General features: G+C 38.3%; 1 protein-coding gene across 1 annotated transcript; it reads right to left on the bottom strand.

Annotated features, from left to right (window-relative positions):
* Positions 1-6,711: 6,711 nt before the first annotated feature.
* LOC105197777 (phenoloxidase 1) lies at positions 6,712-13,141 on the bottom strand. Its single transcript, XM_011164314.3, has 9 exons — positions 12,881-13,141; positions 12,289-12,481; positions 11,802-12,025; positions 11,092-11,294; positions 10,020-10,437; positions 9,567-9,695; positions 8,550-8,877; positions 8,086-8,318; positions 6,712-7,801 (listed from the first exon to the last, which is right to left on the bottom strand). Exons 1-9 carry the CDS (start codon positions 12,986-12,988, stop codon positions 7,556-7,558), a joined length of 2,082 nt encoding a protein of 693 aa, XP_011162616.1. The 5' UTR covers positions 12,989-13,141; the 3' UTR covers positions 6,712-7,555.
* Positions 13,142-13,926: the final 785 nt, after the last annotated feature.

Genomic DNA, 13,926 nt, shown 5'->3' with positions numbered 1-13,926 from the left:
GGAGCAAGTAGTCTATGCCGGAGAACGATCGATAGCCACGCGGCGGACCGATTCCCCAGTATTTCCCTATCCTTTCATAGTTACGGCCTCCTAGGGGCGCGGGAACGTCACCGTTTTATGGCTTATAAAACGGCGGTCGACCCGCAGGTCGACGGAGGACCCGGTTCTTCGGGTGGGAAGGACAAGAGGGAGGAACAGATTTGCCTGTCATTTGCTGTTAATGTCTCGTGAGGCGTTTACGTCATTTGGTCCGGCGTCAAGTGATGGGAGATTGAAAGACGTTGATCGATATATTATTGTAAAAAGTGTTAAATCGATCGAAATTTCCGCGAATACACAATACACGCTCGAGTTGGCAAGCAAAAATGTGAGAAGATTAATTTTTTATTTCTAAATATTTTTGTTTGTTTCTTTTTTAACTGAAACAATTTTTATTCCGAATTTATGATTCAATTTTTTATCTGTGGTCGAGAGACGCGCAGATCCCGATTTGCATTACGTATTGGCATATACCACTCGAGTCGATAAAATTATCTCTCATTTGTATTTTTTCATTATTCTCTGACGAGCATTCAAGAAAATATTTCTTTCATGTCAGTTAAATTTAAACGTTTTATTATTATAAATATCTCAGTGCAGTATCTTACAAACAACGTATCTCAATAAAATATTATATATTGATTTGTGCAAAATTCATGACCTTGGTCAAGAGGAGTTAGGAAGTTAAATCATGTACACTATGACTATAACGGCAGTCACTTTCTATCGGACGTATATTTTAAGCGAATTCCGTTCTTAGCGAAAATTTAATGGAAGAGAAAGAACGAGGAATTAAGTTTGAAGAATTCAGACGGATTCTGCTCCAATACAAGCGCTTCATTATACTCTCCACTTTAATTAGGAATTTCATTATCGAGAAATTTAATATAAAAAAATTAAAAAGCAGCGTGCAAGGTTATCACGCCAGTTTCCAGCCATCATTCTCGCAATCTTCAAATATTTTCATTATAGATTTATTGCAAAAAAATGTATATTTTTTTTACGACATTTGTGGGTGGGAAAAATGAATTTCTCGCGGGAAATTGAGAAGAAATTGGACCGTCTGGGTCAGCCGGGGACAATACTTTGACATCGTCGGGTAATATATGCCCGATGCTAACCGCCGTATCCGACAAGGGGGATAGAGAAGAAGTCAACGAATGGCCGAAGAGATATGATCGCGGGATAAAAAGTTCCGCCGGGGACGATGAGTTTCCATCTCGCCGCGTAAAAAAGCCGCGGTATTCAATAAAAGCGGAATAATTAACGCCGTCGTAGCACGTGTGCCCGGTGATAAATCTCTAAGTTATATTGGCGTCGGAGAACTATGCGAATGCCCAAACGGAGTTTAACTTTAACGATTAACGCGCCAACGTGACTATTCACTTTCGACCGAATGAGATTGGGATCGAGTCGTCAAGCTCGCGAGGATCGGGCTATAATTATTACGCGTGAGCTACAGCGTGAATACGGCGAAGAAACGTAAACGGGTTTTGCGCGGCCGAGTAACGGCATTGCGAAACGGCAAACGCGAAAATAATGAGATTCCCGCTGAAAGCGTCCGCGTAAACACCTGCGAAATTATTTTATTTTGCGATCGAGATCCGTAGAGTTATCTCTCGCGTGTGGTAATTACAACAATACGATATGTTGTGGTATTTGTTTTATTGCGGTCTTAACTACGCGTTTAATTAAAATACACAGGGTATTTTCTGTAACTTGATCATTTAGAATATTTCTATTGTTTTTAATGGTACGAAAAAAAATATCAAAGGGAGAAAGTTGTTTGTTTCGAAGGGGCAAATATTATAGACAGTATTTTTTTTTTTAATGCTTATTATTTTACGAAATTTTGAGAGCATCATTTTTTTCAACGTAGTAATGTGGTTCATAAAAAAAACAAATTTAATCATATAGATATGTTGACCTTAAGATGGCTTTAAACATAAAAAAAGATCACATTTTTTTACGTTAATAAAAATATGCCATCCTGTTAAAAAAAAAATGTTCTAATGATCGAGTTACAAGAAACACTCTGTATGTATGTAAATCTGAAATATTATAGAATGTAATTATGGTAGATAATTACTCCTGGCATATATTTGATCTCACAAATATATTATTCGCTGGAAGATTTCGTGCATAGATACAATGTAGAGGAATTACTAGGAGCTCATTTATACGAAGGAGATCTAAGCAGAGCTGATGCTGCACTGTGGAAAGTATACAAACTCCGAACTATCACGTCGCATGTCATTACCCCATCCAGTTAGCGATGAGCAGCGTATGATTAACGGGGCGATAATCCTGTTTAGAAATTCTTTGGTAGTTCGCGAGCGTAATTACTGATTTTAATGAGCTTGCTGTAAGTGACTAAAGCTTCCTTTGAAAGCTTGAAGCATGCCTGCGCATTCTCATGCCCTTCCGTGTCTGCCTCTCCGTAAGCAGGGGCAGCCTCGTTTTTCCGCCATGCAACAAATGTATCGAGATGCAATATTATTCTTATTCCGTCTAATGCAGCTGGGAAATCGTATTCCCGAAAGAAGCGAGAGACCGCGAAAAATAACGGCCGAGTTCCATTAGGTCCTTATACCGGGCGGTTATCAGGATAACGCAACTTTATTTATTCAGGACGTTAAATACGTTAGAACGGGAAAGGGGTTGAGCGTGCCTCGTCTACCGTGGAAATGGAGATAGAAATCCATAATGTATACATTTCGCGTGTATCAATTTATTTAAATGTCGTATTAAAGTCTCGCGTTGTTTCCGTATTATTGGCACAGGCACGGACACACCGCAGAACAAATATTACCGTAACGGGTGTCTGGCATACTTGACGTGACTTTTGCGACTATGCTGGAAGTTCAAGTTTGGCTGGCAGTACATAGGCAGATTTCCGTTGCTCACGCGTTCGCTCTTCAACGTTACAGAACTTAACAAGGCACTCCGTCTGTAAGCTCACATATGATATATATATACGTGTACCTGAAATGTGCATTGCGAGCCTGTGTGAGCAAACAGCGCCTACGACGTTAATTAAGTAAGTGGAATATGGAAAATGTGTGCGCTCTGTTTCAATATTTACGCGAAAAATAAGCAAATTTCAAACAAACTCTTAAGTGATACGATAAAAATTAGCAAACAAAAATAAATAAATAACTCAATTATTATAGAGATTGTAGCCTGCCATATCGCAATAGTCAAAGAGACACAATTTCTAAATATGTTTTTTTTTTAATTAATAATAGAAGATTTATCTGTTTTCTTTATCTATTTGTTTTTCTTTTTAACTCGAGTCCGATAAAAATAAAGTGTAGATATGTATATAAGCAAAATTGTGAATATTGTACAGAATATACAAATAAAAATGATTTTGTTGTGTTGAATGTAATAATAATATCCGCAAATGACAATATTGCGTAATATACATGAAAATCTGTGTCGCATCAATAATTATTAAATTGTACAACAAGCTAAATAGTCTATAATATTATTTCAATAAACAAACAATTGGCATAAAATATTGTTATTTGCTGGAGTAATTTCTCGAATATGATAAGGGTTAATGGTTGATTAACTCGCCATTAACAAACACGGGGCTACAAATTGTACGCACACACAACATGCCCCGCTAATTACTCCGAATTAAGGTGCATTCGTGACAGGGTAGAAAGCAGCTTCATGCCCGCCGGAGTAGCGAAACGTATAACGCGATCACTTTTGTCGGTCCTTCCTGTCTCTCTTTAGAGCTACGGCGCACAGCGATCGATATCAGGAAATTAGGATGGCCAGAACACAACGTCGGAAATTAACTCTAACCCCTACAATTAATAGAAACCTAAATGAACCAATTAATTATTTCAAGATATTAGAAAAGTTTATCACGCGGCGAGAGTCTCGTTAAATAATTATCTCGTTAAATAATAATTAAATGCAATAATAAAATTATCTTTTTTAATAACAATAATTTTATTAAGTTGTTACCGATAAAATTAATTTTATAATATATTCCGCCAGTTTTCTTTAAATAAGATCTACGCGGAAAAAACAGTTTTATTGAAGTATCTAAAATATTAATTAAATAAAGATTTAAAAATGATTTTGTTGGACCATCAAATTATTACGTAAGATGCCAAAGATATGCAAAAAAGTTTTAATACTTTAATCGCCGATTTGATTGTCCTAATACATAATTATTTTGATAGTTCAACAAAATTATTTTCAAATAATGTAGCTGAATTTTTAGACATCAAAACCATTCTTCCCGTGTAGTGCAATGATCCTACCTGCTGTATAATTGCGCGCGAATTATCTGACTATGCTTTAAGTCAAACGACGTGCGCTTCTCCTTTACGAAATGAGACGTATACCTGGCAGAGTTACGTTCGTGTAGTCATTTCATAGACGCTCGCACTTCAAATTTATATTACATCATAAACGAAACATCTCATCTCGTGATATCTCGAATAAAGAAAATAGACGTTTGGTATGGGGGGGTTGCCCCTAATCGAAAAGATAATTTATTTTAACGATTATGTAAATATGTAAATACACACACACCCACACACAGACATACGGGTATCCAAATTTACTAGATGTTGACTGTATAATTAATTGTATATTAAATAGTACGTTTCTGATTTAAATTTGCTTTGACAAACCATAATAAATAATTCTGCAGCAATTTACATAATTAAAGAGAAAATTACTAGGAAATGTAAATAGGCATGCAAATGTACAGGACATCTGTCACTCATATGACTTTTTTAATGAGTCTTATTTTGTATGTTTCTATCTGAAATATATTTCATATATATCATTCTCATTTTGAAAACTGCTACTATATATACGTGTATGAGAGAATAAAAAATTTTTTGTTTCTGGTATGTACATTGTATATTTATGTACACGAAATAAATTTTTGCACCTTGGTTGTTTATTTAGCACTTTAAACGTTTATTTAAATGTATACTTACATTTACAGAAAATATTACTTGCATTAATTAAAGAAAGAAAAAGACAAAAATTACGAGAAATTAGATACTGCGCAGAAAAAATATTAAATCAACAATTCATTGCTTCATACATAAGCAAGGATATTAAATCTTCTTGGAAGAATTTGATAATCTTAAGCAAACATAATTTTCTTGCAAACAAAATTGTTATAGAATAAGATTATAAATTCTTCCAAAAAGATTTTATATTCTTGCTTATATATAAAATAATGAATTGTTTATTTGACACTAATTTTTTTCTGTGTGTTAGTTTAATGGTGTTTGTATTTTCATACACGTATTATACACGAGAAAAAGAGCGTTGCTTTTAACGTTTACAAAATATGTTCTAACTTGATTCGTTTTTGAAACTAAAATGTCCGCAATGTCTGCAATGTTCTCTTTTACTGCTCTATCCTTTCGGTCCACAACGCGACTTCATTACCGCAACCGTTTTGCTGTTACCCATTTCCTCTAACTTCCTTTCTCACCTTTGAACGTGTATGCATACATCACACTGGAGAATTCAAAAATAACAGTTGAACAAAACTACAATGTCCTTTAAAATACGTTCAATATATGATAAAATGCAGAAATTAAACTCGATTCTCATCAGAAAGTATAAGAGAAGTCCATCCATTCTAATGTGACCTGCTTATTAAATCATGCATTATACATATACCAAAAAAAAAAAAAAAAAAACGAGATCTCAATTTTTATTATAGTCGAGATTATAAAAATCTTAAAGATTTAAAGACTTAAAGAATTTCAGCTTGCGATGCATTTCTAATATAATAACAGCTCTTTATAACGTCGTCCAACTGAATCTCCCTCGACAAATCGACAAACACGGAATATGCATTATCACCGTCCCGAATTCCGTAACGCGCGACCGTGTTACGGTTAGTCATGTCTTAGTACGGTGACAAATAATTCCAGCCCTTCAATTGCTGCCTCCAGGCGCGCCACGGTATATCAAACGTTCGAATGTATGCCCGCGTGAAACGGAATCCTTGAATAACCGCGCGAGTGATATTAGAGGTAGGGACGACGCTTAAGCGACGGTCGTAAACGTGTATCTATCTTCGTCCGCCCGTCCCTATTTCTACCCCCTCGCAGGAATAAATCCACGTCCGTCTAGCTGCGAACTAGCAGAAACAAACGCGTGATAAATGCATTTGGGGGAGAGAACAGGACCTGTGCGAAAAGCGGAGCAACGTTTTAGATACATATATGTATATATAAATGAGGGTGTTAGCTATATGCCAGTTTTGATAGAGATGCTGAGTAATTCAGCGGAATTATGTTAATTATAAACTAGATGTTGCGCAAACCTCGTTATTTTCCGACAAATGTTTCGTTAGTCTCGCTATTAATTCTGATCTGTCAACCAGACGGATTTGATAGAATCGTAATTTTAAAAATATTTCAAGTTGAATATTTTTAAAATTACTTTACATGTGAAGCTGCGAGAGACACATCACTCGCATTAATTATGTAAAACTTAATACTAATGGAAAAAGTTTAGCTGCGCGGCAGAATTTGAAAAATTTAATTAAATCATTTAGGTTCTTTTTGCCGACTGATGCTCTCTCACGCTCTCTCGCTGTATTCGAGACATCGTCGCTCGCTTTCAACACCCGTAATACGATAAAAGGGTGAAAAAAAAGGGCGCATCTAATTTGCATAAACTTTATTTTTATCTTTTTTTGCTTTTTACATTTGCTGCTTTCTACAATCTAGTTCCCGTAATGCGAGTGAAACGAGAGAAAGAAGACGGGGAAAAGCTTTGCTTGAGCGTTCAGGGCACGTCTTTGTTCCCGTTTTTACGCAAAAATACATTTGTTAAGCGGTACTCATTGCTAGTGGATGCGCAAGTTATGAAATCGTAAATAAAACAGCTTCTACAAGATCGTCGAAGGAAATATTCAAACGCGGTTCACAAGAACTTTTTTCCTAATAAACATTTATAAAATTAAAATGAAAATAGCAATGTATTAACACAGATTTACATAGATAGAGGGACGTACTTATATTAGCTATTATATTCAAATAAGAGAGGGAAAATGTTTGAGTATAAAAATATCCGTAAAATATTTGGAGTTTTTTTAAGACAGTCTCAATTCCGGTAAAATTCAGACCATCAGAGTACAGCAGGATCATATGGGAATTTTCGTGATTAAAATGCACAAGATTGTACTTTCCTGTCCACGGAGAATTCCTGTCATCTCACTCTCGTTTCCTAAGATAATCTTCCGTCATCGAGATATGGAAATAGCGTTTTGTCCGCCTCCGGCTTTTTATCCGCTCCCGATCCACCGCCGTCATTCCAGCGTTCGCCGTTCGAGGATATGGAGTAGAATGGGAAACGTGTCGCGCGCTTCCACGCAATCAGTCTACGACGGATATTACAGGATCGCTACTGAGAATGCGCGGTTGGGACGGAGACACCAGAAATCTTGGCAGAGATGCGCGAGCGGTTCGCCGCGTACGGTCGGTCGGTCGGTCAATCAATCATCGAATCAAGCGAAAGTGAGGGTGTTGCCCATACTTCCGGATCGCATACGCGGCAACACGGTGTCCGTGTGGCGAATGTTGATCTGCCTGACTGCCATATTGCCAGTTAGAAATTGGGCCAGGGTCTCCACGCCAGGTCGAGCTCTACGATCGAACGGAAAGCCCATGGGTCGCGCGTCCGGATACTTGCGGTCCCGGAGGCCGCAGAAGCTCGCTGCGTCCTTGCATCCGCTCGGTTCGTCCTGCTCCACCTGTACACGTCGTCGCGGGACGGCGAAGCAATTCCTTTAACGTGTTGTTCTCTTTTTCTTTTTTTTCTCCCCCTCCCCCCCCTTTTTTTTTTTTTTTGTTTTACTTTGAAGCGGAGTAACGCGAACACCTTCTCGTGTACCGGAACGTCGCCGTTAAAAGAGTGGAAAAAAGTAAGGGGAAGAGAGAGAAAGAGGTGTGAAGGAAGGGTAGAAGGTTTCCATCACCTAGCAGACTGTAAGCTCTTAAGCGCCGCGAAAGCTCGATAAGTATAAAAAGTACTCACCGCGTCACCGGTGTAATCGGATATCATGATGAAGAGGTCCATCGGGAATCCCTCCTCCTTACCCTTAGGTACCAGCATGTGCTGCGGCCAGCCGCACCCGCAGAAGTTGAACTGTTCCAGGTTATCGCCGCCGATTGGTCTGTTCTCGTCGAGATTGCGGAACGTCCTCTCGAACGGTATAGTTACCGAAGACTCCGTTGATTTACGCTCAATGGTGTTCGATCCCGGTCTCACTGGGGATGGGCGAAATTTCGTAAAGTACAACACAAATAGTCTAAAACACCTTTTACTTCTGCATAATTATATTCTCTTGAAATTAGAAAATACATTCTTACTACGTGTAAGGGTAAAATTAATTGGTGACAAGAATACTGATTTTTGTCACCGAATTAATTTTACACTATATTCTAGGATCATTAAATATAGAAATAATAGCGACAAAGTTAGTATAATAGGCGACTTACGTATTACAGTAAACTTGTCCATCTCGATCATGAGTTCCTTCTGATCTCTGAAGACGTAGGGCAATCCACGTTCATCTTGCTTAGGTGCGATGAATATACGAACAGTTCCTCGTCGTGGTGCATTATTGCGATTGTTGGCGACGATTCTGTATGTGAAGTCAGCGTGATTCAGATGGGTGAATCTTGCGAGAACTGGACCGCGAGGCGTGAAGTCTAGACCGCGAGATAGATCGACGTCGCTCTTGGTCCAGAAGGTCGAAAGCTGATTCGCTGGCTGATTCGGAGTCTGCACTGCTATATCCGTGATTTCTACGCCCGGGAAGTCCAACTGAAATCCCATGAACGAGAAAGAAAGCAATTAAATTCCATCATTCTCTTTTAGCTTTTCAGTCGGACTCCGTGATAAATTTCCGTGTAAAATTTTTTAAAAAAAGATTTAAACCGGAGCTTAATTAAGAGACGTATTAAAAATGGAGGTAATTTAGAACGAAAAAAATTGAAGAATGCAAGGAACGGAGTGAAACTGATTCTTAAATTCAAAAAGAGTTTTTTTTCCAACATTTAAAAGACTGTTTAATTACAAGCAATTTAAATCCAACGTTGAAATCTACAAGATCGTGTCTACAAGATCGTGGGAATTGATTAAAATATGTTAATTAAATTAAATTACGATTAAATTTGTATTTTAAAAAGGTCGAATTTTAAAAATATTCTTGAGAAGATTTCAGTAAGGGAACGCGAGGATATCCTACGTATTATTCGCGAATACAGAGGAAAATTAAAGCCTCATTTGCCGAATTAGTATTTAACGAGATTGCCTGGCATGCGGATAAAAAGATTGATAATAAATTCCGACGTTTCCAACGATTTCGTCGGGTTAAATGGTTTAGCGAAATTTTTTTTTATCGTCAAGTGGCTCACGTAATTCTGGACTACATGGTACGTGTACTTAGCGGCATCATATACTAGGGTGAACCGATGATATATCGCGTAAGCGAGACAGCTGTGTACACCCACCTGCTGTAGGCTGTACTCGGGAAGTGTATTCTTGTGCTCCAGGAACACATCGTCGGTGAAAGCATGGAATCTGTAGAAGATGGGATCTCTCATGGCGGTGGCTGGTTCTCCCATGATACTGAAAGTTTCCTGCGAGAACGCGAAAAAAAATGTCCCGTTTGTCATTTTAATGTAGCATGATTTTTCGCATCAATTTTTTTAAAGTGAAAAATACGGACGTGCTCGGAAGTTACGCATTTTCTTCTCGACCTGACATTTTTTATCTTGAAAATAAAAAAAAGGACGTAATAAAGTTTGCTTCAACACGCGCGCGATCAGATAAAGGATTATTGAATGCCAAAATTATGAAAAATTATTAATATTATATAAAGTTAAAATCAAATTTCGATAAAAATTCTCGTAAATTTTTCAAATTTTTTTTCCAATTATAACAACGATCGCGTATCTTATTACCAAGTAGCGATGATCAGGATCGTGACAGTAGGAGATGGCGACGTGACCGAGATTGTGAAGGTCTCCGTATACGTTTTGATTGGGCGAGAGAATACTGGCCTCCATGATGTTACCCAGATCGTCTATGCCTTTGAACTCGGTCAAAGGCACCCTCTCGCCGCGGGAGCCGATGTAAGAGCCGGTGTGAATGACCTCGTAGATGCGATCGCGCCATCTCTCCAGGTCCTGAAGGTCGAAATTCAGTTGGTCCACTGGGCGATTGATATCCTTAAGAATGGCACCGGCGGGGCGAGCGGGCCAAGTGCGACTGGCTACCAACGAATCCAACTTGGAGAAGTAACCCTCCGGGATCGGTTCGCGCCAATTGTGGAAGCGCTTGACTCGGCCCAATCGGTTGCACAGACGCTCGCTATTGTATCTGCGAAGAGAGAGAGAGAGAGAGAGAAATCAAGCAAAACCCGAATAATAACGCAAGGACCGCGGAAATTCCCATGAGTAGCGCCTCAGGCGATATCCGGATGTTCGGCACCTCGACATAAATCGACGGCGAAGGCTTTTATTTATTAAACAATAGGAAAAACGCTTGAAAGCTCTTATCGACATAAATGTGCAGCTTTTAAATAATTAATGAGAATAATAAACAGTTTTATTAATTAAAGCAATTTAACAATTAGAGCAACAATAATTAGGACATAGGTTTTATTGCTATTACAGATAAATTTTAAAGAGATCTCTTTCGAGTTTGAAAATAATTCCTCGTAATACCTATTAATTTGCATCGCTCCCATTTTCCCCACTGAATTCTCATAAGTACTTCAACAGGCATTTAAATTTACATTTATTTCCCAAATTTCATCGTATAATAATTTTACTCCGTTATTCCACGCGCAAATGCATTTCCGAGCTCGTTAACAAACATTGTTCGAATACTATGCAGAATTGAGACGAGTTTCCGCGCGATAATAACGATCGAGATCAGAATGTGATCCGGTGGCCTATAACACCCGCTGATCTCACGGCAGAATATCCAATCTTATCGACTTACGTGCTCTCGCTGGCGCGACGCACCTACCTGGCTTGGATCTGATGGTGCATATAGTAGAATAGCTCGCCACGCCGATCCTTGTCAACAATCCTCCTGTCGGTCTCGAACGGATAGACCAGATGCCAGTGCCAGTGATGAAGATTGATCCCGATATCTTCTCTCCAGTAAGCCACGCGATGCTCCTCGTCAAGATCCGACGCAGTGTAATCCCGTGGAATTTCTATAGCCACCTACGAATTGCGGGTACAACGAGACCATAAAACGACGCAAAGACTTTGGCTTTCGAAATTATATTATAACGTAAAGCGGCTCTCGTTACATCGATCTACCTGCCAAATTCATATAACAATTTACGTTAACTTTATGGTTAAGAGGCGGTTAACGGTAACGCTGAAAACGGTTGGGATAATATACAAATTCATCAGTGCATTCTAAAGTATGTAAATTTTAGAAAATTGCAGTTAAACACTACTAAACACGTTCTATTAAACTCTGTACTACGGCGAATTTTGCGTTGAGTACTGTTAAAGAACACGATCATTTGTTTTATTGTCTTGCTTTACATTCTTTGAAACTTAAAACTGAAGATTGTCGTAAAGACCAAAAAGCTTTTCACTACATTTACGTAATTTACGTCGACATAATTTGGTTGGCACTCAAAGAATAAGCTAGCTAATTAAACTGTATAATTGAGTAACGAGAGCCTGTCGGTAATTAATGCGTCAGAGAACAAGTACCCTGGAGCCAGGCGGTACAACATTAGCTTCCTCCCTCGCTCTGGAAAATATTCCACTGTCGACGTACTTATCCGGAAAAATTTCTGCCAGCGGTGGTATCGGTAAGTTCTTGGTATCAGGACGATGCAGAATCGCTACCGAGAGCGCGTAGATGAACATCTGGGTATTAACGCGATCGCGACAGTAAACCGACACCGAAAGAAAGTCTTCGTACGTTCGCATACCTATAACATGCGTTAGTAACTATTCAGCAAGGCACTAGTTTCAATCAAGTTCATGTGAATAGAATAGTGCAACGTGAGCTAATATGCGATATGCGCTTAATTAACCTGATTAATGAAAATTTAATTATAACTACCGTTTACAAAAGAAAAATTCAATACACGTCAAGTGTACATACGGTTACTTTTAAAATGCAAACAAAAGCAAAATACTGTATATAATTTGACAGAAAAGTATACGGATGATAATAAAATCGGAAACAAACCCAAGAAGATGTCGATGAGACGCGCGGCTAATTTTCGATGCTTAGGGATGAAAAGAGAGAAGGGTTCTCGACGTCCGAGCTGAAGGGGGACGCTCAAGTCAGGCAGACTGATCTGCTTTACTGGAATTTTCGTCGCAGTATCATCGCTGAAACGATTCACGATGGCAACGGCATCCTGTTGCCTATTCTCAGGCTGTAAATTTATTGAAACAAAATTTATACTCAAAAATTTGTATATGATAGAATCAGTAGCACCAAAAAAAAAAATCTATCTTTATTCAAAGCTTTTCTTGTGAACTTTTACGCAACGTAAAGTAAAATAAATTTTGTATTGCCGACTGCTATGGAAGATTCTTACATTCGAGAAATAAGAACATGCAAAAGGAGAATTGGACTTAAGAAAGAGGCTTTTATTTTGTGAAACTTTATTAGAAATCTTATTTTCCCGGAGTGTCACCCATTACAATCTAAGGCTTAATTTTAATAGATACGGCCAAGAGATTTCAAGTTGTACGAACTGCAGAGCAGCGTCAAACTAATATCGCGGAATTCAATATTGATACGCAATAAGATCGTCAAGGATAGGGCTTACCAAGTAGTTAGGTGGTATGTCGAAAGCGACTTTGTTCTCTCCCTTGGGCACGTACACCGGCTCCGCCGGTCGATCGAACAAGTACAAGATATCTGATTTCTTGCTCATGTTGACTGGCAACAAGTGCGCGCACTAACTCGACAAAATCGACGATCTTACGCTTCAGAAATCGGAAACGAGAGTAAGCAAACGAGAGTAATTGCAATGTTGCTTCTGAGACTCGGCAATGTACGGCGAGTCTTTATGTTGCCGAGTGTCTGGATGTCAGCATTTATAGGAGACTTATGGAGGATACGGCGGTCTGCACGATAAACGATTGTCGCCTTCGAACGACCGCAGGATCCGTTCATGAAATATAGGACAATCCGTGAGCAAACGCGAAGGATAAGCGACGAAAATACCCTGCTTAAACCGGATCCTGTGTGTGTGTGTGTGTGTGTGCAGGTTTTCCTGTTTTTGGAGGAAATCGATAGAGATTAACCGACAAGGATCACGTGAATCCACAAATAAGTCGGTATTATTTTGTCTCTATATATATACATACATATATATATGTATATGCAATTAAGAAATAAAATATTTTAAATTTACATTAATTAAAATGTTTATTTAAATGCATTCCGGTTCCGTGATACATGTCAATGCAACATAACGTTTCCATTTGAAGCATGACACTAATCGCAACAGGATAATTATCTGCACATTGATATGTGTATAATAAACATCATTACTTATGTAATACAATGGGAATAATCTGTGACGTATGACGATTATGATATTTATTGGCACGCATTGCAGCCATTCAATGTAGCGTAATTTAATCTGATTAAATAATGAATGAACTTCTAGCATTATAATTGAATCAATCCCCTCCAATTGGTCTCTGTATCTGATAGTAGCATGCATTATCTTTCATGTATCTATGTTTAATATTACAAATTGGAGAATTGAATAAAATTTTTTTCCGTGAAAAAGAAATTCACCATTGAAATCAAGGTCGATAAGGGAAAAAGAGGAATTTTGTTTTGAATTCAGTTACGCCGTAA

This window comes from Solenopsis invicta, chromosome 10, assembly GCF_016802725.1.
Source record: "Solenopsis invicta isolate M01_SB chromosome 10, UNIL_Sinv_3.0, whole genome shotgun sequence".
Classification (NCBI taxonomy): Eukaryota; Metazoa; Arthropoda; class Insecta; order Hymenoptera; family Formicidae; genus Solenopsis; species Solenopsis invicta.
The sequence above is the reverse complement of the archived record's forward strand: the minus strand, read 5'-3'. Positions and strand labels throughout refer to the sequence as shown.

What these genes read in the sequence shown, in the direction of transcription:
- LOC105197777 (XM_011164314.3), bottom strand. Translation starts at nt 12,988, where the DNA reads ATGAGCAAGAAATCAGATATCTTGTACTTGTTCGATCGACCGGCGGAG. An exon ending in CACCATCAGATCCAAGCCAG is followed by an intron (nt 10,438 to 11,091) that starts GTAGGTGCGTCG and finishes CTCTCTTCGCAG; the next exon opens with ATACAATAGCGAGCGTCTGT. An exon ending in CCGAGTACAGCCTACAGCAG is followed by an intron (nt 8,878 to 9,566) that starts GTGGGTGTACAC and finishes ATGGGATTTCAG; the next exon opens with TTGGACTTCCCGGGCGTAGA.